At 39.5% G+C, this 26,518-nt stretch overlaps 3 protein-coding genes across 3 annotated transcripts; all 3 read left to right on the top strand.

Moving 5' to 3' along the window:
- Positions 1-390: 390 nt before the first annotated feature.
- Positions 391-10,600, top strand: LOC139312050 (zinc finger and SCAN domain-containing protein 2-like). Its single transcript, XM_070936574.1, has 2 exons — positions 391-1,679; positions 9,707-10,600. Exons 1-2 carry the CDS (start codon positions 998-1,000, stop codon positions 10,180-10,182), a joined length of 1,158 nt encoding a protein of 385 aa, XP_070792675.1. The 5' UTR covers positions 391-997; the 3' UTR covers positions 10,183-10,600.
- A 1,970-nt stretch (positions 10,601-12,570) lies between these two features.
- Positions 12,571-15,577, top strand: LOC139312043 (zinc finger and SCAN domain-containing protein 2-like). The gene is made up of 2 exons (XM_070936569.1): positions 12,571-12,645; positions 13,227-15,577. Exon 2 carries the CDS (start codon positions 14,050-14,052, stop codon positions 15,118-15,120), a length of 1,071 nt encoding a protein of 356 aa, XP_070792670.1. The 5' UTR covers positions 12,571-12,645; positions 13,227-14,049; the 3' UTR covers positions 15,121-15,577.
- A 4,948-nt stretch (positions 15,578-20,525) lies between these two features.
- Positions 20,526-24,222, top strand: LOC139312036 (zinc finger protein 420-like). The gene is made up of 2 exons (XM_070936560.1): positions 20,526-20,593; positions 21,322-24,222. The coding sequence occupies exon 2, from the start codon at positions 22,159-22,161 to the stop codon at positions 23,803-23,805; it is 1,647 nt and encodes a 548-aa protein (XP_070792661.1). The 5' UTR covers positions 20,526-20,593; positions 21,322-22,158; the 3' UTR covers positions 23,806-24,222.
- The last annotated feature ends 2,296 nt before the right edge of the window (positions 24,223-26,518 follow it).

Here is a 26,518-nt window from a genome sequence, read left to right as displayed (position 1 = left end):
ACAAGTTGAAATGATAGAGGATTGGACTTGCTAGAGAGGATGTGGAGACGAAGGGCAGAGGAACTGCCGGCTCAGCCACAGGAGCATGTTGGAGCCTCTTCTGCGGCTTGGAGGGTGGAAGCGGCTCCTGGGAGGTGAGTGGAGGGAAGGTCAGAGGATAATTGTTTCTAAAAATTATAATAATTTCTGTTTAACCCAAGCCAACAAGAGACTTTCATGATTTGAAATATGAGTGGATTTTTCAACTTGGATTTTTCTAGTCTTCTATGTGCCTAATAATGAAATAATGAACAAAATTATTAATGAAAGTTACAGGTTAAGCTAGCATTTTGATATCTTTCCTTTTTCATAGTAATATGTGGATTTTTTTTGCTGTTTTCACAGGATCTGCAGCCATTTTTTAAACAATAATGAAACTAATCCATTAATAGGAAACTTAAAGACAAAGTGGATGTCAAGAAGAGCCGTCTGAACAACCGAGAATGAGAAGCAGCATTAAAATGCAAAACAAAGCATCAATCAAAACCTTTTCCACTTCTTCCAGAAAGTGTTAACACTCTTCTTTTTCCTCAGCAAATGGAGGGAGAAAAGGGAGAGAATTACAGGAAAAGAATTTTCAGGTGGAAAAAATAAATTATGTGGAACTCAAGAAAATATTGCATGAAACCTTACCAACTGCCTATTTTGGGAAAAACGCAAATTGCAGATCACAGATGCACAAGAGGATCCATTCCCTGAAAACCCATTCAGATGTTTGGATTGTGGCAAAAGCTTTACTCAAAACAGGATTCCTAAGATTTATGGAATGTCCAATGAAGGGGGAACATCTCTACCAGTGCTTCCAATGTGACAAAAGATTTAGCATGTAAATGAATTTGGCGAGGCACAAGACTGACAGTGGAAAAAACCTTTTTGAATGTCCTGATTGTGTGAAAAGTTTTACTTGGAATTCTGACCTGGCTATACTCCAGACAGAGAAACCAGATGAGATGAGATTATGAACAAAATGTTCAGTCAGAATTCTACAGTGAGTATACCCAAGAGAACTCACACAGGAGGGAAACAGTATGAGTGTCTGGATTGTGGGAAAAAATTTAGTCAGAATTCGAAGCTGGTGAAACATCAGAGGACTCACACGGGAGAGAAACCATATGAATGTCTGTATTGTGGGGAAAGTTTCAGTCAGAATTCAAACCTGGTGATGCACCAGAGAACTCACACTGGGGAGAAACCATATGAGTGTCTGTATTGTGGGAAAGGTTTCAGTCGGAATTCCTCCCTTATGGAACACCAGAGGACTCACACAGGAGAGAAACCTTATGAGTGCCCGGATTGTGGGAAAAGTTTCAAGGGTAATTCCAAACTGGTAAAACACAAGAAGGCTCACACTGGAGAAAAACCATTTGAATGTCTGGATTGTGAGAAAAGTTTCAGTGAGAATTACTGCCTGGTGATTCACCAGAGGATTCACACAGGAGAGAAACCATATCAGTGTCCTGATTGTGGGAAAGGTTTCCATCGAAATTCCAGCTTGGTGATACACAAGAGGACTCACACAGGAGAGAAACCATATGAGTGTCCAGATTGTGGGAAAAGTTTCAGTCAGAATTCGAGCCTGGTGATACACCAGAGAACTCACACTGGGGAGAAACCATATAAGTGTCCTGATTGCGGGAAAGGTTTCTATCAAAATTCCGACTTGATGAAACACAAGAGGATGCACACAGGAGAAAAACCGTATGAGTGTCCAGATTGTGGGAAAGATTTCAGATATAGGTCTAGCCTTATAAATCATGTAAGGGTGCACATAGGGGAGTAAACATTCAAATACCCACTTTGTGGAAAATGTTTCATAGAAAATTCCTCCCTTATCACAGAAGAAATTCCACATGAGGATAAATTTGATTTGTTTAGAGGAATCTTGAATTTTGTTTATCTCTTACTGAAAGCCCAGCTGAGAAATTGATAATTTAATTTCTTTTGCAATTCTTTTTAATGAAGTATGACTTATTATTTAGCATGAATGAGATCTGAGCTTCCTTAGTTTGGCCCAGTGCGATCAATCCCTTTCACTGAGCCAAGGGGAGCTGCCATTGCTCGGCCAAAGAAAGCAAGTTTGATTCTCTATTAGGTATATTAGTTGCTTTGAGTTACTTCTACATATAATATAGGGGGATATAAACATGTATGTATTTTTAACCTGCTCCTCCTTTTCAACCTGTGGTTAGAATACAGCATTGCTGGCTGACTGCCCACAGCATGGGATCCCGTCCTGACATGCCTCGAGGTTGACTCAGCCCTCCGTCATTCTGAGATCGGTAAAATGAGGACCCAGATGGTTGGGGACAATACACTGACACTGTAAACCAAGAGTGTACAAACCACAGTGTAGTAGTATATAAGTGGTATATATGTCTGATTGCTATAGATATAATAAATAGCTTTAAAGGTGAAGATCTTGAATTGCACCTTAAATGAATCCTGTGTAGCTCGCGCCAGAAAGATGTTACATAGGCAACCTAGGGGCCTCCATTACTGTGTGCGCTGCTGTGTGCTGGACCATTTGAAGTCTTCTAGTGGTCCAGTGCAGAGATTGAAACGAGGTGACCAAGGGAAGAGTGACCCCCTGTGCAATGCATCCCGGTCCAGGAAAGGGCACAATTGGTGCACGCGATGAATCTGTTGAAAGCCCCTCCCCCAGTCATTGCAGCCTCAAGCAGGAATTGTTTGCCCAGGAGAATCCCAAAGTTGTGAACTTGCGCAGTCACAAAAGGGGATCACATGACCCCAGGACACTGCAACTCACAAAGATAAGTCAATTGCCCAGAGTTTGAATTTTCATCATGTGACAATGCTTCAATGGCCCTTAAGTATGAAAAATAGTCATGTCTCTTTTTTTCAATGACTTCAATGAAGTGGAAATGGTCACTAAATGTAGTAAATTGAGGACTACCTGTACATAATTGGATATGATAGGATGGATGGCTTCCCCTAGCAGTTCCATGTAGGTAACAGCTACATGGAATTGGTAGGGGAGGCCATCCATCCTGCCAACCAGATTGCTTACTGAGGGCAGTTCCAGCTGCAAGAATGCAGAAGGAAAAATATTATCTCCTATCTAGGTGTGTTTGGAAGCAATGTGGGTGGGCACTTCAAGGTTTTGTCCCCTATCATTCCTCTATTAAAGGGATATGAAGCTGGCAATCGTTTAAGGCTGAACAAACAAACAAGACCTTTATCAACTTTTATGATGCAGCACCTGGCTAATCTTGTGAAGCTAAGTAGGGTCTAGCTTAAGGTGACCAGACGTCCCGCTTTTGGCGGGACAGTCCCGATTTTTAGCAATTTGTCCCGTGTCCCGCGGCGTTTTAAAAAAGTCCCGATTTTTCATTCTGCCTCCTGAGTCCCGGCTGCCTCCTGAGTCCCAGCTGATGGCTAGAGGGAAAAAAACTGTTTAAACTCTTGCCGCAGGCCTGCAAAAATAGAAAAAACAGCCCCTTATAGCTTCCGCATAGGAGTTGCACATTGATTAGCTCGGCTTCCCCACTCTCAACTGATTTGCTCTCAGCTGTTTTGCGCACAGCTCTGTTCTGTTGCTAGCTGCAAAGAGTTCCTGGAGCAGATTTTTTTCCCCCTAGCTATGCTGAAAAAGCGAAAGCGAATGTAAAGCAGGGTCTTTGCAGCAACGTGACAAAATGAGGCAGAGAGAGATTTCTTTTTCTTTTTCTTTTTCCTCACCAAAAAAGGTAGGTGCAAAACTGCAAACAATGGGAAATTTAGGGCAAAAGAGGAGAATTCAAGATTTTAAACACAAGAGAAAAAAAGCTCTAGAGAAAAGAGAAAAAGCACAGAGCCTTCTCTGTGGGGGCACCCGCCCTCTGGAATGAGCTACCCCCAGGGATACGACTAATCCCGGACCTCCGGACCTTCCGCCGGGCCCTGAAGACTTTTTTATTTCAGCAAGCCGGGCTGGGTTAAAAAAATTTTTTTTTAATTGGGTGAATTTTATGGGTAACGGGGTTTTAAATTGGAGAAGCCTAAGATAATTTAATTTTGTTTTAATGTATTTTAATATTTGTATTGTGTGTTTTTAATTTTGGCTGTTCACCGCCCCGAGTCCTTCGGGAGAGGGGGCGGTATAAAAATTTAATAAATAAATAAATAAACTAGGGAATTGTAATAATTGAGATACTATTAATTGTATATTGTGTTGAAAGCAGAAATGGTTAAGTTGTGGTTTGGAGGAATATATGGGGGAAATTATTTGGTTTATTATTATTGGTAAATATAATTAATTGATTTGTAAAAAATTGGATTGCATGGAAATAATTGGAATATTCATGTTCATATTGATTAATATACAAAAAAGATAGTTATATAACTAATTGATTTATATTAAAATGTTGAATTTGTATTAAACAACTGTATTACATAATTACATAATTAACCAATGTGAGGATGGATATAAAAATAGATGACAATGGGAAGGGGTATAATACAGAATAGAAGGGAAAAATTGAATTTGATTAAGATTAGAGATGAGGATGAAGGGTAATATTGGTTTTTTAAAAAAATAGATGAGGAATAAATATGGCAAAAAGGAAATATAGATATTGTAAATTTAATTGAAATGACTAAACACTGTTTAAATTTGTGAGCCTGCCAAATATTCTGTTCAAAGAAAATACATTGTATGTTTGTATGTGTGTTTCTAATTATTGCTATTTATTCATATTTGTTCTCTTTTATTCTTTAAAGTTTAACAATTCATTCTTTATCTTAATATCTTTATATTTGTTTGGGGTTGGATTTCTTCCCTTTCATCTTTTTTATTGTACAGCAATCTTTCTCCTCAAACCTACCACCTCTCTCTCTTCTTTCCTTCTTACTTTCTCTTCCCCCCACCCTCTTCTTCTCCTCCCTACTTCCTCTTCCTTTCTCCTTCCCCTCCTCTCTTCCTCCGTCTCTTACCCTCACTCCTACTCTAATTTCCCTTCCCTTCCTTCATCCCTCTCTATTGCTGTATCCTTTTATGCATATGGACTACTCAGAGGGCTGAAAAAGTTATTTTTGACTGGTCCTCACACTTTTGACCAGTCCTTGAACTTACGACTGTCCTCACATTTTACATTTTTGCCCTATCTTGTCATCATAGTGAAGAGAAGCAGTTGTGAAATGAGTGACATGGTTGTTAAGAATGCTGCACGGGCATAAATGTGAGGATGGTCATAAGTGTGAGGACCAGTCAAAAGTGTGAGGACCTGTCAGAAATGACTTTTTTCAGCCCTCTGGTTAGTCCTTTTGTGCATATGGACTACTCAGAGGGCTGAAAAAGTTATTTTTGACTGGTCCTCGCACTTTTGACCTCTTGGGAGACCTGAAAGAAAAGGTTTAGCATAGACTGTCATGGACGAAAGCTATTCCTGTGCTCGGTGGGAGTCAAACGCACAGAAGGAACCACGGAATCCATGAAAGCCTCATGCAAACCTTTTAGGGTTAGAGATAGGACGAGGGTGATTTTTAAGCTTATGTCGCTAGATGGCGCTGTACAGAGAATAGAGTACAGCAGCGGAAAAAGGGAAACGGAGCTAGAACCTATTGAAACCATAGAGTATTAGATTGCTAGAGAGGACGTGGAGGAAAGGAAGATAGTGGGTTTTCATTTTCCGGCTGACCTAGAGGAGGGTGATGGAGCTGCTTGGAGGGTGGAAGAGGCTCCTGGGAGGTGAGTGGAGGGAAGGTCGGAGGAGAAGCCGGGAGAAAGTCGGGCCCTTTGCTTTCTTTCCTCCACGGTGTATGAAGCAGAGGAAGCAACGAGGCTGAAACACTTGTCTGCTGCTGCTGCATGTTCTTTCTCTTCCCAAATGTTTTTATCCTTTTGCTGCAGGATCTAAAGCTGCTGCCTGTGATTTTCTGCTGGGAGATTTAAATAAATCTTGATATATTTTTTCATGTTTCTTAACCGCCCACCTCCCTCACCTTCACCTTTCATTCCTTGTGATGTTATTGAGATGTTGCTTTCCTGGCAAGCGAGGAGTTTCATGGACTAAAGGGATGCTTTCAATCTTGCACAGGATTTGGACACCATCTATTAATGTCCGCATGTCTCTAATATTAGATCAAAAAAATTTGAGTCAATGCACTTCTGGGGCATTTTGCAGACTGAAATACACATAACTGTTTCCATAAATAAATTCTTAGGAGTGTATTTCTGTGTAAATAGGAACACATATTCAGAAAGTATTCAGACCCCTTTCATGTCTGTCAATTTTGTTATGTTGCAGCCTGATTTTACACTTGTTGAAATTCATTTTTTCTCATTCATCTACATCAATAATGACAAAGTGAAAACAATTTTAAAAAATGTCTATAAATTTATTAAAAAGAGCCTTGAATGGTCTAGAGCACCCTGTTATTAACACAGCTGCCTGCAATTACTGCAGGTTTGAATCTCACCAAGGCTCAAGGTTGACTCAGCCTTCCATCCTTTCTAAGGTAGGTAAATTGAGGACCAAGTTGTGGGGGCAATAAGCTGACTTTGTATAACTATACAAAAGTATGAAGGCTATTGCTTAGCGCATTGTTAGCGCATTGTAAGCCGCCCTGAGTCTCCGGAGAAGGGCGGCATATAAATCAAATTAAAAGAAACAAACCCCTGAAATTATTGACATAAATATTCAGACTCTTCACTCGGTACTTTGTTGAAGCTTCTTTGGCAGCGATTAGAGCCTCAAGTCTTTTTGGCTCTGAGATGATAAGCTTTGCGCACCTGGACTGGGGAGTTTTCTACAATTCTTCCTCGCAAGTCCTCCCAAGCTCAGTCAGGTTGGATAGCAACCATCGGTGGGCTGCCATTTTCAGATCCCTTCAGAGACGTTTAATAGGGTTCAAGTCAGGGTCTGGCTGGGCCACTCTAGGACATTCACAGAGTTGTCCCTAAGCCACTCCTGTGTTGTCTTGGCTGTGTGCTTAGGATTGTTGTCAAGGTCCTGAGCACTGTGGAACAGTGGAAATCCCTGTACTTTATTCCGTTCATCTTTCCCTCAACCCTGACCAGTCTCTCCATCCCTGTTGCTGAAAAAAACCCCACAGCGTGATTCTGCAACCACCTTGCTTCACTCTTGGGATGACATTGGGCAGGTGATAAGCGGTGCCTGGTTTTCTCCAGACCATTTACCATAGAATTGAGGCTAAACAGTTCAATCTTGGTTTCATCAGACCAGAAAATCTTGTTCCTCACAGTCTGAGAATCCTTCAGGTCTTTTTTGCAAACTCCAAGTGGGTTTTCGTGTGTTTTGCACTGAGGAGAGGCTTCCGCCCAGCCACTCTGCCATAAAGCCCAGATCGGTGGAGGGCTGCAGTGATGATTCCTTTGGAATTTTCTCCCATCTCCACACAGGATCTCTGGAGCTCAGCCAGAGCCAAGACAACACAGGTGTGGCTTAGTTACAACTCTGTGAATGTCCTAGAGTGGCCTAGACCGAGCCCTCATTTGAACCCTATTGAACATTTCCGGAGGGACCTGAAAATGGCTGTCCACCTAAGGTTACCATCCAACCTGACTGAGTTTGAGAGGACTTGCAAGGAAGAATGGCAGAAAATCCCCCAATCCAGGTGTGCAAAGCTTCTTATGTCATACCAAAAAAACCCTTGAGGCTTTGTAGAAGCACCTTGTTGAAAGGTGCTTCAACAAAGTAGTGAGTGAAGGATCTGAATGCCAATGTGATATTTCAGTTTTTTCTTTTTAATAAATTTACAGACATTTCTAAAATTCTGTTTTGACTTTGTCATTATGGGAATAGATTAATGAGAAAAAATGAATTTTAACAACTGTAGAATCGGGCTGCAGCATAACAAAACTGATAGAAGTGAAGGGAATCAGAATACTTTGAGTACTTTCTGAGTGCACTGTATGTGTGATTAACTCAAGCCAAAAGGAGAATTTTGAGATTGAGTTGATATTTGGATCTGCTAGCCTTCTACATGCCAAATGAATCATAATTAATGGGGTTGGCGGTTGACTCAGCCTTCCGTCCTTCTGAGGTTGGTAAAATGAGCCAAATTGTTGGGAACAATAAACCGAAAGTGCTGTAAAGCAGTGTGGATAGTATATCATTCTAAGCAGTATTGCTATAATAAAGAAATAACATTAAAGTTGATGACCAGCATCTTCAGTTGCAGTTGTAGAGAAATGAATCCAGCGGAGTTCACACAACCAAAGTGTTACATGGGAAATCTAGGGACTCCCATTACTATGTGCGCTGCTGCATTCTGGACCAGTTGAAATTTCTGGGTAGTCCTGTGCAATGATCCAAACAGGATGTGACCAAGGCACGAGTAACCCATGTACAAGGCCTCCCAAATGCCAATCATCTCCATTTTGAACATATGACCATGGGCATGCTGCAGTGGTCTTTAAGGGTGAAAAATGATCATGTCACTTTTTTCAATGCTGTTGTAACTTCAAATGGTCACTAAGTGAAGTAAATCAAGCACTAACTGTACTTTGTTGCACATCAAAGGATGGATGGCCACAGGGATGAAATCTATTTACCTTCCCTACAGGTTCGGAAGCATGTACATGCATCATGTGTGTGCTTGGACCCTCTGCACAAGAGACTTTCATGATTTGAAATATGAGTGGATTTTTCAACTTGAATTTTTCTAGTCTTCTATGTGCCTAATAATGGAATAATGAACAAAATTATTAATGAAAGTTACAGGTTAAGCTAGCATTTTGATATCTTTCCTTTTTCATAGTAATATGGGGATTTTTTTGCTGTTTTCACAGGATCTGCAGCTGTTTTTTAAACAATAATGAAACTAATTCATTAATAGGAAACTTAAAGACAAAGTGGATGTCAAGAAGAACCGTCTGAACAACCGAGAATGAGAAGCAGCATTAAAATGCAAAAAAAGCATCAATCAAAACCTTTTCCACTTCTTCCAGAAAGTGTTAACATTCTTCTTTTTCCTCAGCAGATGGAGGGATATCCCTTGGATAGCCAAAGGCATTTATCAAAGCCGTTGAGGAAGGAAAGAGTGTCTTGAATCAAAGTATCCACCCCATAACGGATCAGAAAATTTTTGGCCCCCTCATGAATCTAAGAATATCAGTGTTGGAAAAACCTTACCAACTGCCTATTTTGGGAAAAACGCAAATTGCAGATCACAGATGCACAAGAGGATCCATTCCCTGAAAACCCATACAAATGTTTGGATTGTGGCAAAAGCTTTACTCAAAACGGGATTCCTAAGATTTATGGAATGTCCAATGAAGGGAGAACATCTCTACCAGTGCTTCCAATGTGAAAAAAGATTTAGCATGTAAATGAATTTGGCGAGGCACAAGACTGACAGTGGAAAAAACCTTTTTGAATGTCCTGATTGTGTGAAAAGTTTTACTTGGAATACTGACTTGGCTATACTCCAGACAGAGAAACCAGATGAGATGAGATTATGAACAAAATGTTCAGTCAGAATTCTACAGTGAGAACTCACACAGGAGAGAAACAGTATGAGTGTCTGTATTGTGGGAAAAGTTTCAGTAAGAATTGGAACCTGTTGGTACATGAGAGGATTCACACAGGAGAAAAACCATATGAGTGTCTTGATTGTGGGAAAAGTTTCAATCACAAATCCCACCTGGTAAAACACCAGACGACGCACACAGGAGAGAGACTCTATTGTTCACATTGTGGGAAAGGTTTTAGTTGCAATTCTGACCTGGTGGTACACCAGAGGACTCACACAGGAGAAAAACCGTATGAGTGCCCAGATTGTGGGAAAGGTTTCAGTCGCAATTTCGACCTTATTGAACACCAGAGGACTCACACAGGAGAAAAACCATATGAGTGCCCAGATTGTGGGAAACGTTTCAAGCGTAATTCCCACCTGGGGAGACACAAGAGGACTCACATGGAAGAGAAACCATATGAGTGTCTGGATTGTGAGAAAAGTTTCAAGCGTAATTCCCATCTGGAGAGACACAAGAGGACTCACACGGGAGAGAAACCATATGAGTGTCCAGATTGTGGGAAAACGTTCAGTCAGAGTTCCCATCTGGAGAGACACAAGAGGACTCACACAGGAGAAAAACCATATGAGTGTCCGGATTGTGGGAAAGATTTCAGTAGTAGGTCTAACCTTATAAATCATGTAAGGGTGCACATAGGGGAGTAACCATTCAGATTCCCAGTTTGTGGAAATGTTCCGCACAAAATTCCTCCCTTATCGTAGAAGAAATAGTACATGAGTAAAAATTTGATCTGTTTAAGGGAATTTGGAGTTTTGTTCCTTGTCTCTTAGTGAAAGCCCAACTGAGATATTGATAATTTAATTTGTTGCATGATTCTTTTAGTCAACCATGTCTTATTATTAAACATGAGGAAGAAGTTCTGACCATCCTTTCTCCGGCTCAGTGCGGACGTTCCCTTTCACGGAGTCAAGAGGGTCTGCCGTGGTGGGCCAGAGAAAGAGAATTTGGATCTCTGTTAGGTATGTTTGTTGTCTTGAGTTATTTCTATATATAATACAGGGGTATATAAACACTGTATCTATTTTAATTAGCAGAAAAATGTATGTGGCAGCCCAACTCATGGTGACTACACACCGTTTCAGCAATAAAATCTTAATTCAGAAACCAGTAAACTCCATATATATAGCAAATGACAAAATGCAAAGCCCCCACATTTAATATGTTCTTTCCCTCCGAATACAGGGCACGTCTAGCAAGGCTGATGGCATTTGGATGGTCTGGGAATCCCAAAAAACCAAACTTTTGCTTTTGTTCAATTTAGAAGTTAACCAGGCTTCCTGGCCTTACTAATTATGTTGATGTGTTGTGCTATTCTTGCTGAAAACTGATAATCTTTCTCCCTGAAAAGAATTATGTTAGAGAAATTAACCTCAGGATTAGGGGAATATAAATTTGATAATTGAATAAATGCATAGACCTTCAAAGCCTCAAGCAACTTGGAGATGGGCACCTTCAGTGGGGCCATTTTTCAGATTCATTTCTTTTTCCTCTGATTTATTTAAAATAGTTATGTAGCCGTCCATGTTATAACAAACTCTGGTCGACTCCCAATCAATAGTTAACTTAAAAACCATATTAAAACCAAATGCATAAACACCAAGCATTTTATTTCAATGCAAGCTTCTGATATGCAGTCCTCTCATCTTATTAACCCAGTGCTTAGTGGAAAAGCTAGATCTTTTTTGCTTTAGAGACGACCAGGAAGATAAAGGCCTAACAAATTTCAGGGGAAAGAGTGTTTCACAGGACAGGGTTTACAACGGAAAAGGCTCACTTCCCAACTCCTATCATATGGCAATGTTGAAGGGAAGGGGCTAGGAGCGTGCCCATCCTATCTGACCTGGTAGAAAAGATGGATTCAAAACTAATAAAGGTGGGAAAATAGTGACAGGTGCCCTAGTCGCTCAGTGGTTAGAATATGGTATTCCACAGCCTGGAATTCGATCCTGATGGGGCTGGCGGTTGACTCAGCCTTCCGTCCTTCTGAGGTTGGTAAAATGAGCCAAATTGTTGGGGACAATAAACCAAAAGTGCGATAAAGCACTGTGGATAGTATATCATTCTAAGCGCTATTGCTATAAGAAAGAAATAACTTTAAAGTTGATGACCAGCATCTTCAGTTACAGTTGTAGAAAAATGAATCCAGTAGAGTTCACACAACCAAAGTGTTACATGGGAAATCCAGGGACTCCCATTACTATGTGCGCTGCTGTATTCTGGACCAGTTGAAATTTCTGGGTGGTCCTGTGCAATGATCCAAACAGGATGAGACCAAGGCACAAGTAACCCATGTACAAGGCCTCCCAAATGCCAAGCATCTCCATTTTGAGCATATGACCATGGGCATGCTGCAGTGGTCTTTAAGGGTGAAAAATGGTCATGTCACTTTTTTCAGTGCTGTTGTAACTTCAAATGGTCACTAAGTGAAGTAAATCGAGCACTTCCTGTACTTTGTTGCATACCACAGGATGGATGGCCAGAGAGGTGAAATCTACTTACCTTTCCTACAGGTTTGGAAGCGTGTACGCGTGTCACGTGCGTGTTTGGACCCTCTGCACATGCGCAAAGCCTTCTATGCATGTGCCGAGGGTCAAAAGCAGGTTGGTTCCTGGTTCAAACCAGGAAGTAGTGACGTCTGGGCGGGTGGGCAGATCCTTGCGCTGCTGCCACCGGTTCCCTGAACCATGTGCCACCGCCACGACCAGTTCGGCTGAACTGGTAGCATTTCACCCCTGGATAGCCTCCCCTAGCGGTTTAATGGAGATATTAAATCACCTTGTTTAGTGAGGGCAAACCTGGCATCAATGAAAACATCCTGCAAGCACTTTAGGATGAAAATAGAAGGAGCCTGTTTTTCAGCGTTATGTCACTAGATGGCGCTCTAGAAATGAGCGACACTCGTGCCTAGAAAGGTATAAACACAATACAGTAGCGGCATTGCTCGTCTACTGGAGGGATAGAGGCGGAGATGAAACAAGTTGAAATGATAGAGGATTGGACTTGCTAGAGAGGATGTGGAGACGAAGGGCAGAGGAACTGCCGGCTCAGCCACAGGAGCATGTTGGAGCCTCTTGTGCGGCTTGGAGGGTGGAAGCGGCTCCTGGGAGGTGAGTGGAGGGAAGGTCGGAGGAGAATCCGGGAGCAAGTCGGGCCCTTTGGGTGCGTCCACGAGTTTCATGGGCAAAACGGATGCTTTAAAACTTGCACAGGACTTGGGCACCATCTCCTCTGTTAGTGTCCCCACCTGTCTAAAATTAGATCAAACAAATTGAGTAAATCCACTCCTGAACCATTTTTAAGAGTGGAATACAAAAAGAAAAAAAATCTAAATTCATATATTTATAGATTTATATGAGTGCATATGCAAGTATCTGTATAAAACTCAGTATTTTCAGGTATTTTTTCTAACAACAGTTTATAATAATTTATATTATAAATTGTTTATAATATAATTGTTTATGTATAATTGTTTGTAACAATTATAATAATTTCTGTTTAACCCAAGCCAACAAGAGACTTTCATGATTTGAAATATGAGTGGATTTTTCAACTTGGATTTTTCTAGTCTTCTATGGGACTAATAATGAAATAATGAACAAAATTATTAATGAAAGTTACAGGTTAAGCTAGCATTTTGATATCTTTCCTTTTTCATAGTAATATGTGGATTTTTTTGCTGTTTTCACAGGATCTGCAGCCATTTTTTAAACAACAGTGAAACTAATCCATTAATAGGAAACTTAAAGACAAAGTGGATGTCAAGAAGAGCCACCTGAACAACCAAGAATGAGAAGCAGCATTAAAATGCAAAACAAAGCATCAATCAAAACCTTTTCCACTTCTTCCAGAAAGTGTTAACATTCTTCTTTTTCCTCAGCAGATGGAGGGAGACAAGGGAGAGAATTACAGGAAAAGAATTTTCAGGTGGAAAAAATAAATTATGTGGAACTCAAGAAAATATTGCATGAAAAAGTAAAAAGATATAATTATCAAATTCAGAAAACGTGGGAAATAGCTGGACATCAGTGGAAAGGAAAAGGTCCCTTGGATAGCCAAAGGCATTAATCAAAGCCGTTGAGGAAGGAAAGAGTGTCTTGAATCAAAGCATCCACCACATAACGGATCAGAAATATTTTTGACCCACTCATAAATCTAAGAATATCAGTGTTGGAAACACCTCACTGATTGCCTATTTTGGGAAAAACACAAATTGCAGATCACAGATGCACAAGAGGATCCATTCCTAAAAACCCATACAAATGTTTGGATTTTGGCAAAAGCCTTACTCAGAACAGGATTCCTAAGATTTATGGAACGGCCAATGCAGGAGGAACATCTCTACCAGTGCTCCCAACGTGACAAAAGATTTAGCATGTAAATGAATTTGGCGAGGCACAAGACTGACAGTGGAGAAAACCTCTTTGAATATCCAGATTGTGTGAAAAGTTTTACTTGGAATTCTGACCTGGTTATACTCCAGACAGAGAAACCATATGAGATGAGATGTGACTATGAACAAAATGTTAAATCAGAATTCTACCGTGAGTATACCCAAGAGAACTCACACAGGAGAGAAACAGTATGAGTGTCTGGATTGTGGGGAAAAATTTAGTCAGAATTCGCAGCTGGTGAAACATCAGAGGACTCACACGGGAGAGAAACCATATGAATGTCTGTATTGTGGGAAAAGTTTCAGAAAGAATTGGAACCTGTTGGTACACCAGAGGATTCACACAGGAGAAAAACCATATGAGTGTCCGGATTGTGAGAAAAGTTTCAATCACAAATCCCACCTGGTGAAACACCAGACGACGCACACAGGAGAGAGACTGTATTGTTCAGATTGTGGGAAAAGTTTTAGTTGCAATTCTGACCTGATGGTACACCTGAGGATTCACACAGGAGAAAAACCGTATGAGTGCCCGGAATGTGGAAAAAGTTTCAGTCGGAATTCCAACCTTCTGGTGCATCAGAGGACTCACACAGGAGAGAAACCATATCAGTGTCCAGATTGTGGGAAAAGTTTCAAGCGTAATTCCAAGCTGGTGATACACCAGAGGACTCACACAGGAGAGAAACCATATAAGTGTCCAGATTGTGGGAAAAGGTTCACTCAAAATTCCAAGCTGGTAAAACACAAGAAAACACACACTGGAGAAAAACCATTTGAGTGTGGGGATTGTGGGAAAAGTTTCAGTGAGAATTACTACCTGGTGATTCACCAGAGGATTCACACAGGAGAGAAACCATATCAGTGTTTTGATTGCGGGAAAGGTTTCCATCGAAATTCCGACTTGATGATACACAAGAGGACTCACACTGGAGAAAAACCATTTGAGTGTCCAGATTGTAAGAAACGTTTCAGTCTGAATTCCAACCTGGTGGTGCATCAGAGGATTCACACAGGAGAGAAACCGTATAAGTGTCCTGATTGCGGGAAAGGTTTCTATCAAAATTCCGACTTGATGAAACACAAGAGGACCCACACAGGAGAAAAACCATATGAGTGTCCAGATTGTGGGAAAGATTTCAGATATAGGTCTAGCCTTATAAATCATGTAAGGGTGCACATAGGGGAGTAAACATTCAAATGCCCTGTTTGTGGAAAATGTTTCGCATAAAATTCCTCCCTTATGACAGAAGAAATTCCACATGCTGAAAAATTGATCTGTTTAGAGGAATCTTGAATATTTGTCTCTCTTCTCTTACTGAAAGCCCAGCTGAGAAATTGATGATTTAATTTCTTGTGTGATTCTTTTCAGTGAAGCATGTCTTATTATTAAACATGAGGGAGGAGATCTGAGCTTCCTTAGTTTGGCCCAGTGTGGTCATTCCCTTTCACTGAGCCAAGGGGAGCTGCCATTGCTGGGCCAAAGAAAGTGAGTTTGTTTCTCCATTAGGTATGTTAGTTGCCTTGAGTTCTTTCTACATATAATATAGGGGGATATAAACATGTATGTATTTTTACTTGGCATCTTTCTTTTTTGTATAAGTATTTATTTTATTTTATAGTATATAAAAATTCCACCTTTAATTGAACAGTGTATTGTCTGGGTACAAATCATTTTATGAAGTAATATTCGAAATGTTTACAACAATATTCATTACATTTATATCAATATATATTAATACCAATAATAGTCTACTATTTGTTTAACCAACTTAACCCATTTTCCTTGTATCACTGATCGTTTCATATATTTCCCTGTTTCTGCTCCTGTTTTTGTGTGCTAGCCATTGATAAAATGAGTCCAAAGTCAAGAAATATTCCATTTCTTTCTTTCCCTTATTTGTAAGTGTTAGCTTGTCTGTTTCTGCACATTCTAATATTTTTCTAATCACGTCTTCATCTTTTGGGATCTCTTTACTTTTCCACCGTTGTGCAAATACTACTCTCGCTGTCGTTAATACATGTAAAATCAGATATACATTCCCTTTATCATACTTACCTGGTAAAATGCCCAACAAAAATGTCTCTGATTTCAAGTCTATATGTTGTTTTATCATTTTTTTCAACCATGTATGTACCGTATTTTTCGGAGTATAAGACGCACCTTTTTCCCCCCTAAAAGGGGGTAAAAATTTAGGTGCATCTTATACACCAAATGTAGCCCCGCCCACCCAGTGGCCCCTATCCTTTGGCCTGTGTCTCACAGCAGTTACCTCCTTGCAAGCAAACAGCAAGAAAAAACAGTTCCTTTCAGCTTCAGCACAGCTTAATTAGCACAAGTTGATTAGAGCGGCCTCCTAACTCTCAGCTGATTTGCTCTCAGCTGTTTTGTTCAGAGCTCTGCTGCTTGCTCCAAAGAGGTAAATTGCTGGAGCAGATTTTTTTTTCCCTTGTGCTAATCAAGCTATGCTGAAAACGAAAATGAAAGTAAAGCAGGTTGTTTGCTGTAACGTGGCAAAATGAGGCAGAGGGAGATTTCTTTTTCTTCTTTTTCCTCACTAAAAAAGGTAGGTGCAAACAATGGGAAATTTAGGGCAAAAGAGGAGAGTTCAAGATTTTAAAACACAAAAGAAAAAAAGGAGAAAGAAAAAGGCAAAAATTAAAATGGGAAGGGAGAAAAAGAAATGAAAAAGAAAGATGTTATACATATTTAGAATTGAAATATGAATAGTAAGAAATGGAAATCATGATTGTAAAAATGAATAATAATTGGAATATTTGTCTTTGTAGTTTTGAAATCTAGATGATAAGTTTTTATTTTTTTATTTTTTTTAGAAATATGAATAAGTATAAACTGTAACAATTGAAATACCTTTAATGGTATATGGTGGTGAAAGTAAAAAGGATTAAGTTGTAGCTTGGATAACCGAACATTTTTAAAATTTAAAATTTAATTAGGGAAATTGTAACGATTGAAATATTTTTCATTATACATGGTGATGAAAGTAGAAATGATTAAGTTGTGATTTGGAGGATTATATGGGCAAAACTATTTGGGTTAGGAGTGTTTTAAGATGTGAAAATGAGCAACATAAGGGGAAAGCTCTATTTAACTAGGGAATTGTAATAATTGAGATACTATTAATTGTATTTTGTGTTGAAACAAATGGTTAAGTTGTGGTTTGGAGGAATATATGGGGGAAATTATTTGGTTTATTATTGGTAAATATACAGTAATTAATTCATTTGTAAGAAATTGGATTGCATGGAAATAATTGGAATATTCATGTTCATATTGATTAATATACAAAAAAAGATAGTTATATAACATTGACATATTCAAATGTTGAATTTGTATTAAACAATTGTAATATTACATAATTAACCAATGTGAGGATGGATGCCATCTGGAACGAGCTCCCCCGGAGATACGGAGGATCCCGGATTTGCGCACTTTCTGCCGTGCCCTCAAAACATTCTTATTCCAGCAGGCTGGTCTGGCCTAACCTCCCTTTTAATTGCTTTTAAATTTGTTTTATAAATTGGGGTGTTTTAAATTTGTTCTGGGCCAAAGTATTTAATGTGTTTTTAAATGGTTTTTTAACATTTGTACTATGTGTATTTTATCTTTTGGCTGCTCACCGCCCTGAATCCTTCGGGAGTAGGGCGGTATATAAATTAAATTAAATTAAATTAAATTAAATTAAATTAAATTAAAATAAATAAATAAATAAATAAATAAATAAATAAATAAATAACAATGGGAAGGGGTATAATATAGAATAGAAGGGAAAAATTGAATTTGATTAAGATTAGAGATGAGGATGAAAGGTAATATTGTTTTTTTAAAAAAATAGATGAGGAATAAATATGGCAAAAAGGAAATATAGAAATTGTAAATTTAATTGAAATGACTAAACACTGTTTAAATTTGTGAACCGGCCAAATACTCTGTTCAAAGAAAATACATTGTATGTTTGTATGTGTGTTTGTCTAAAAAATAAAAAAAACTTTTTAGAAAAAAAACAAAACAAAAAAGGTAGGTGCGTCTTATACTCCGAAAAATACGGTATTTTAGTCCAATCTTTTTTTGCTTTTTGACATGTCCACCAAATATGCTAGTATGAACCAGGTATCTGAAGACATTTCCAACATTTTGCAGATTTATTCTTAAACATCTTTGCTATACTTGAGGGCAGAAAATGCCATCTATAAAACCTTTTATAAAGATTTTCTGTGCATGCAGTAGACATTGTTAATTTATAGTTTCTATTCCATAATTTCTGCCATTGCTCGAGTGGCCAATTCATAGCCCATACTATCATTGTCTCTTTTACTTGTTCATCTTCATCTTCAATTTAACAAATAGTTACATATATTTTTAATTTTTCATCTGTCTGTGTTAATATCTGATCTAATTCTGTTAATTCTTTACTTAAACCATACGTTTTAACATCCTTTTCATATCTAGATTCTATCTGCACATATGACCACCATGTTATCTCAATCCCTTGATCATTCATTTCCTGTTTAGTTTTAAGTTCCCCTTCTTAATTTAAAATACTTTTATATCTGGTAACATTCTCTATGTCTACATTTGGATAAATCAATGCCTCCACTGTTGAAAGCCAGATCGGTATTTTCAAATGGTGTTGTTTAATTTTATCCCAAACTAATAATAGTACATTCCTTAACATAGTGTCTTTGGAAATAGCTATGTATTTTGTTTTTTCTGTACGATAAAAGGGCATGCCAACCTATTTCAAAAGCGTGTCCCTCCAATTTTAGTAGTCTTTTATTCCTCAAACCTATCCATTCTTTCACCCAAGTAAGTATCGAAGCCTGATAATACAATCCCCAATCTGGTAGGCCAAAACCACCCCTACTTTTAGTATCTTGCAACATTTTCAAATTTATCCTTGCTTTTTTTTCCTTGCCAGATATAATTTAATATTGTTTTCTTTATTTGTTTAAAATATTTTTCCAGCTTTATTGGTATTGTTTGAAATAAATATAATTTGGCAAAATATTCATTTTTATAGTGACTACTCTTTACATCCATGATAATTGTAAATTTTTCCATTTCTCTAAATCCGTTTTAATTTGTTGCTCCAATTTATAATAGTTATCTTCTTTAATTGTTATGCATCTTGTTGTTAATTGAATTAAGTATTTAACTTTGACTATCTGTATACCTATTTTCCTCCTTAGTTCTTTTTTCTGAGTGTCTGTGACATTTTTAACTATTGTTTTAGTTTTTTCTTTCTTTATTTTCAGTCCAGCTACTTCACCATATTCTTCTATTTTCCTAATTAGGTTAAGTCCATTTTCTTGTGGGTCTTCTAGGATAAAAACCAAGTCATCTACAAATGCCTGTAATTTATACTGTTCCTTTTTCATGTCCATACCTTGAATTTCTTTATCTTGCCTAATATTTCTGTTTAACACTTCCAATGTCAATATAAATAGTAAAGGAGATAATGGGCATCCTTGTCTTGTGCCTTTCTTTATATTAAAATTCTCTGTTGTATCTCCATTTACAATCACCTTTGCTATTTGTTTATGGTTTGTTGCTTTTATCATGTTCATAAATCTCACATTGTGGGGGGCACATTATGTTCTCTCCACAGATGCTTTTCCTTGGTTTAGTTCAGGGGTCTGCAACCTTAAGCACTCAAAGAGCCATTTGGACCCATTTCCCACAGAAAAGAAAACACTGGGAGCCACAAAACCTGGTGGGTGTAGCCAACTCGATGTCACTCACTTCCACCAGTCACATGACACCCCTCCTAGCTACACTTACCCAGCCAGTCATTAGGGCAGAACAAGTTGTTAAAAAACACCGGGAACCACAAAACCCTTTTGACCTATCTCTCCTCCCCTCCCTCCGTCTCTCTCCTCCTCTCTCTGTATCTGCCCTGGCCGCTTCGCCATCCCACGCCGTCTCCCTTATCTTCTCAGGCCAGGCTAGAGTGACTGGGAGGGGAGAGCGAGGGGTGGGGCCAGCCACTGTGGGGTCACCTGACAGGGAGCCACAGCAGAGGGCCCAAAGAGCCGCATGTGGCTCCGGAGCCGCAGGTTGCTGACCCCTGGTTTAGTTCATGTAAAAAAAGTCCTGGTTGAGTTGCTGTTCCACACACCCACACACCCGACGTAAATCTGGGTGGAACAATCTTTACCAGCCCCAAGGGAGGTTCACTTTCAGGTTGCCTGTTATACTCGTCTCCCCCTTCCTTTGGTTTAGTTGTAGAAAGAGGGACAGCGAGTGAACTCTTGGGAGACCTGAAAGAAAAGGTTTAGCATAGATTGTCATGGACGAAAACTATTCCTGTGCTCGGTGGGAGTCAAACGCACAGAAGGAACCACGGAATCCATGAAAGCCTCATGCAAACGCTTTAGGGTAGACTTGAGATAGGACGAGTGTGATTTTCAACCTTATGTCGCTAGATGGCGCTGTACAAACGAGCGACACTCATACCTAGAAAGCAGAGAATAGAATACAGCGCCGGCGCTGCTAGTCTAGAGACGGATAGAGGCGGAGATGGAACGGGTTGAAACGATAGAGTATTGTATTTCTAGAGAGGATTTTGGGCTCATCCAAGGGAGGGGGATGGCGTCGGAGGAGCCTCTTGTGCCGCTTGGAGGGTGGAAGCGGCTCCTGGGAGGTGAGTGGAGGGAAGGTCGGAGGAGAAGCGTTTTGGGTTCCTCCAGGTCCTGGAAGCAGCGAAGGGACAAGAATGAAACATGTGGGCTGCTCTTGTATATTCTTTCTCTCCCCAAATGTTTTTATCCTTTTGCTGCAGGATTTCAAGTTGCTGCCTGTGATTTTGCCGCTGGGAGATTTGGTACATTTAAAAAGTATCCCCCCCCCACCCCATATTTATTATCTCCCTCGGGCTTCCCCTAACACTTGATCCCTTCTGATGTTATTGACGTGTTGCTTTCCTGGCAAGGGAGGAGTTTCATGGGCAAAACGGATGCTTTAAAACTTGCACAGGACTTGGGAACCATCTCATCTGTTAGTGTCCCCACCTGTCTAAAATTAGATCAAACAAGTTGAGTAAATCCACTCCTGAAACAGTTTTAAGAGTGAGATTAAAAAAAAATTAAATTCATATATTTATAGATTTGTATGAGTGCATATGCATGTATCTGTATAAAACTCAGTATTTTCAGGTATTTTTTATAACAGTTTGCAATTATAATAATTTCTGATTAACCCAAGCCAACAAGAGATTTTCATGATTTGAAATATCAGTGGATTTTTCAACTTGGATTTTTCTAGTGTTCTATGTGCCTAATGAATCATAATGAAAGTTATAGGTTAAGCTAGCATTTTGATATCTTTCCTTTTTCATAGTAATATGTTGAATTTTTTTTGCTGTTTTCCCAGGATCTGCAGCCATTTTTTAAACAATAATGAAACTAAAACATTAATAGGAATCTTAAAGACAAAGTCGATGTCAAGAAGAGCTGTCTGGACAACTGAGAATGAGAAGCAGCATTAAAATACAAAACAAAGCATCAATCAAAATCTTTCCCACTTCTTCCAGAAAGTGTTAAAACTATTCTCTTTGCTCAGCAGATGGAGGGAGACAAGGGAGAATAACAGAAGCAGGCTTTTCAAGTGGAAAAAATAGATGATGTGGAACTGAAGAAAATACTGCATGAAAAAGTAAAAAGATATAATTACCAAATTCAGAAAACGTGGGGAATAGCTGGACATCAGTGGAAAGGAAAAGGTCCCTTGGATAGCCAAAGGCATTAATGAAAGCCGTTGAGGAAGGAAAGAGTGTCTTGAATTAAAGCATCCACCACCTAATGGATCAGAAATATTTTTGGCCCCCTCATGAATCTAAGAATATCAGTGTTGGAAAAACCTCACTGACTGCCTATTTTGGGAAAAACAGATTGCAGATCACAGCTGATTTTGCACAAGAGGATCCATTCCCCGACAACCCATAAAAATGTTTGGAGTGTGGCAAAAGCTTTACTCAGAACAGGATTCCTATGATTTATGGAACAGCCAATGCAGGATGAACAGCTCTACCAGTACTCCCAAAGTGACAAAAGATTTAGCAGATAAACAAATTTGGTGAGGCAAAAGGAGACTGACAGTGGAGAAAACCTCTTTGAATATCCGGATTGTGTGAAAAGTTTTACTTGGAATTCTGACCTGGTTATACTCCAGACAGAGAAACCATTTGAGATGAGATGAGATTATGACAAAATGTTCAGTCAGAATTCTACAGTGAGTATACCCAAGATAACTCACACGGGAGAGAAACAGTATGAGTGTCTGGATTGTGGGAAAAAATTTAGTCAGATTTTGCAGCTGGTGAAACATCAGAAGACTCACATGGGAGCGACACCATATGAATGTCTGTATTGTGGGAAAAGTTTCAGTAAGAATTCGAACCTGGTGGTACACCAGAGGATTCACACGGGAGAAAAACCATATGAGTGTCTGGATTGTGGGAAAAGTTTCAATCACAAATCCCACCTGGTGAAACACCAGACGATGCATACAGGAGAGAGACTCTATTGTTCAGATTGTGGGAAAGGTTTTAGTTGCAATTCCGACCTGGTGGTACACCAGAGGACTCACACAGGAGAAAAACCGTATGAGTGTCCAGATTGTGGGAAAAGTTTCAGTCGGAATTTTTCCCTTATGGAACACCAGAGGACTCACACAGGAGAGAAACCATATGAGTGTCCAGATTGTGGGAAAAGTTTCAGTCGGAATTTCTCCCTTATGAAACACCAGAGGATTCACACGGGAGAAAAACCATATGAGTGTCTGGATTGTGGGAAAAGTTTCAATCACAAATCCCACCTGGTGAAACACCAGACGATGCACACAGGAGAGAGACTCTATTGTTCAGATTGTGGGAAAGGTTTTAGTTGCAATTCCGACCTGGTGGTACACCAGAGGACTCACACAGGAGAAAAACCGTATGAGTGTCCAGATTGTGGGAAAAGTTTCAGTTGGAATTCCTCCCTTATGGAACACCAGAGGACTCACACAGGAGAAAAACCGTACGAGTGTCCAGATTGTGGGAAAAGTTTCAGTCGGAATTCCTCCCTTATGGAACACCAGAGGACTCACACAGGAGAGAAACCATATCAGTGTCCAGATTGTGGGAAACTTTTCAAGCGTAATTCCAAGCTGGTAAAACACAAGAAGGCTCACACGGGAGAGAAACCATATGAATGTCTGGATTGTGGGAAAAGTTTCAGTGAGAATTACTACCTGGTGATTCACCAGAGGAATCACACGGGAGAGAAACCACATAAGTGTCCAGATTGTGGGAAAAGTTTCAATTGGAATTCTGAACTTGTGGTACACCAGAGGATTCACACAGGAGAGAAACCATATAAGTGTCCTGATTGCGGGAAAGGTTTCTATCAAAATTCCGATTTGATGAAACACAAGAGGACACACACAGGAGAAAAACCGTATGAGTGTCCAGATTGTGGGAAACTTTTCAAGCGTAATTCCAAGCTGGTAAAACACAAGAAGGCTCACACGGGAGAGAAACCATATGAATGTCTGGATTGTGGGAAAAGTTTCAGTGAGAATTACTACCTGGTGATTCACCAGAGGAATCACACGGGAGAGAAACCGCATAAGTGTCCAGATTGTGGGAAAAGTTTCAATTGGAATTCTGAACTTGTGGTACACCAGAGGATTCACACAGGAGAGAAACCATATAAGTGTCCTGATTGCGGGAAAGGTTTCTATCGAAATTCTGACTTGGTGAAACACAAGAGGACACACACAGGAGAAAAACCGTATGAGTGTCCAGACTGTGGGAAAGATTTCAGATGTAGGTCTAGCCTTATAAATCATGTAAGGTTACACATAGGGGAGTAACCATTCAAATGCCCAGTTTGTGGAAAATGTTTCACACAAAATTCCTTCCTTATGACAGAAGAAATTCCACATGAAGAAACGTTTGATCTGTTTAGAGGAATCTTGAATTTTGTTTCTTGTCTCTTACTGAAAGCCCAGCTGAGAAATTGATAATTTAATTTCTTCTGTGATTCTTTTTAGTGAAGCATGTCTTATTATTAAACATGAGGGAGGAGATCTGAGCTTCCTTAGTTTGGCCCAGTGCCATCGTTCCCTTTCACTGAGCCAAGGGGAACTGCCATTGCTGGGCCAGAGAAAGTGAGTTTGTTTCTCCATTAGGTATATTAGTTGCCTTGAGTTCTTTCTACATATAATATAGAGGGATATAAACATGTATGTATTTTTACTTAGCATCTTTCTTTTTTGTATAAGTGTTTATTTTATTTTATAGTATATAAAAATTCCACCTTTAATTGAACAGTGTATTGTCTGGGTGCAAATCATTTTATGAAGTAATATTCGAAATGTTTACAACAATATTCATTACATTTATATCAATATATATTAATACCAATAATAGTCTACTATTTGTTTAACCAACTTAACCCATTTTCCTTGTATCACTGATCCATTCATATATTTCCATGTTTCTAGCTCCTGTTTTTGTGAGTTAGCCATTGATAAAATCAATCCCAAGTCAAGAAATATTCCATTTCTTTCTTTCCCTTATTTGTAAGTGTTAGCTTGTCCGTTTCTGCACATTCTAATATTTTTCTAATCACGTCTTCATCTTTTGGGATCTCTTTACTTTTCCAGCATTGTGCAAATACTACTCTCGCTGCTGTTAATATATCTAAAATCAGATATACATTCCCCTTATTATACTTACGTGATAAAATGCCCAACAAAAATGTCTCTGATTTCAAGTCTATATGTTGTTTTATCATTTTTTTTCCAGCCATGTATGTATTTTAGTCCAATCTTTTTTGGCTTTTTGACATGTCCACCAAATATGATACTTTTCAACTTCATTTCTTCATTTCTTGTGTCACTCTTTTTAGTCAACCATGTCTTATTATTAAACATGAGGGAGGAGATCTGAGCTTCCTTAATTTGGCTCAGTGCCGTCATTCCTTTTCATGGACTGAAGGAGAACTGCCATTGCTGGGGCTGAGAAAGCAAGTTTGGAATTCTATTAGGTACGTTTGCAGCCTTGAGTAATTTCTACATATAATACAGGGGGATACAAACATGTACCGTATTTCACCAAAAAAAAAGACCTTGTCAAATTTTGGGGGGGGGGGGCGCCCTCCAAAATAAGCACAAGGGCTTATTTTTGGGGAAACACCATTTCTCATTTAAAGAGGTCTTATTAAGTAGTTAAGTGGAAAGTAGTTTGGGGAAGGGAGGAGCAGATTGGCAAAAATTTCACACCAAGAATTAAAGTTTCTGGGTCCCTGACTCTCAGCAAAAGAGGATGGGTGCCTGAATCTGCACAATATAGCACCCAGGAGCATCCATTCTCAGCACAAAAAGCATTTCCAAGCCAAATCTCTCCTTTCCTCAGAGGCAAAGAAACAGAGAAACGAAGAGAGGAGACAGATGTTTGCAAGGTAAGTGAGTCCTTCTGGCAGGAAGGGAGGGAGAAGCATGTGGTATCTAAATGGGTCAGGGAGACCTTGTGGGCCTGTTCTATCACTAGACTCCCCATTGCCTTCCTCACCCTGAGATGCCTCATGTGCACATTGGTATTCTTGAATTGTGAGCTCTTAGGAAAGTATTTATTTATTTATTTATTTATTTATTTATTTATTGGTTCGATTTATATGCCGCCCTTCTCTGGAGACTCAGGTCGCCTTACAATGCGTTAAGCAATAGCTTTCATACTTTTGTATATACCTCCTTAGTAGGGCTTTCGCCGCCCCCCCCCCAAGCAGTGTTCTTTTTTATACAAAGTCATCTTATTGCCCCCACAATCCGGGTCCTCATTTTACCTACCTCGGAAGGATGGAAGGCTTAGTCAACCTTGAACTTGGTGAGATTTGAACTCACAGTAATTGCAGGCAGCTGGCAGCTAAGTGCTACTTAACAGCACTTTAGTCCGCTGCACCACCAAGGCTCTCTACTGTATCCCCTCTGTGTGTGTTCCAAACAGCTATTTCTAGTGGGGAAAACGAAACAAAGCAAGTGGGGGGAAATATTTTCCTTTGCTATATTTACAGTCTGAACTAGACCATGGCAGGGTCCCTACAGGAGAGCCCTTTTATGGATTATGTATTAGTAGAAAAGCAACTAACTTACATCTGTCCTTAATCGCTAAAGCTGTTGCACATAAAAAACAGAGGAGCTCTGATCAACTATCAGAGCCATCATTTTAACAGTTTTGCTGTACTACATAGTCTGCAGATGCCCTCGTGAAATGTAAGCATGGGATAACCGGAGCCTGGTTTGGTCTCAGTCATATAAGTGGCCACAAGCTACTAGCAAAAGTGGCACTTGATCACAAGGCAAGGAATGTTTCCCCTTTTCAATTGAGCATCTAAGAAGGGATAGGAAAGACAAAAAGACAGAAAGAGGGGAAGAGAGCAAGGAAGGAAAAAGAAAGAAAGGGGAAGGAAAGGAAGGAAGGAGAACAAGAGAAACCATATGAATGTTTGGATTGTGGGAAACATTTCAGTCAGAATTCTCACCTGGTGGAACCCCAGATGACTCACACAGGAGAAAAACCAGATGA

The sequence above is a fragment of the Pituophis catenifer genome, unplaced genomic scaffold, assembly GCF_029215685.1.
Source record: "Pituophis catenifer annectens isolate HBS135680 unplaced genomic scaffold, rPitCat1.0.hap2 SCAF_2, whole genome shotgun sequence".
Taxonomy (NCBI): Eukaryota; Metazoa; Chordata; class Lepidosauria; order Squamata; family Colubridae; genus Pituophis; species Pituophis catenifer.
This window is presented reverse-complemented; position numbering and strand designations above follow the sequence as displayed.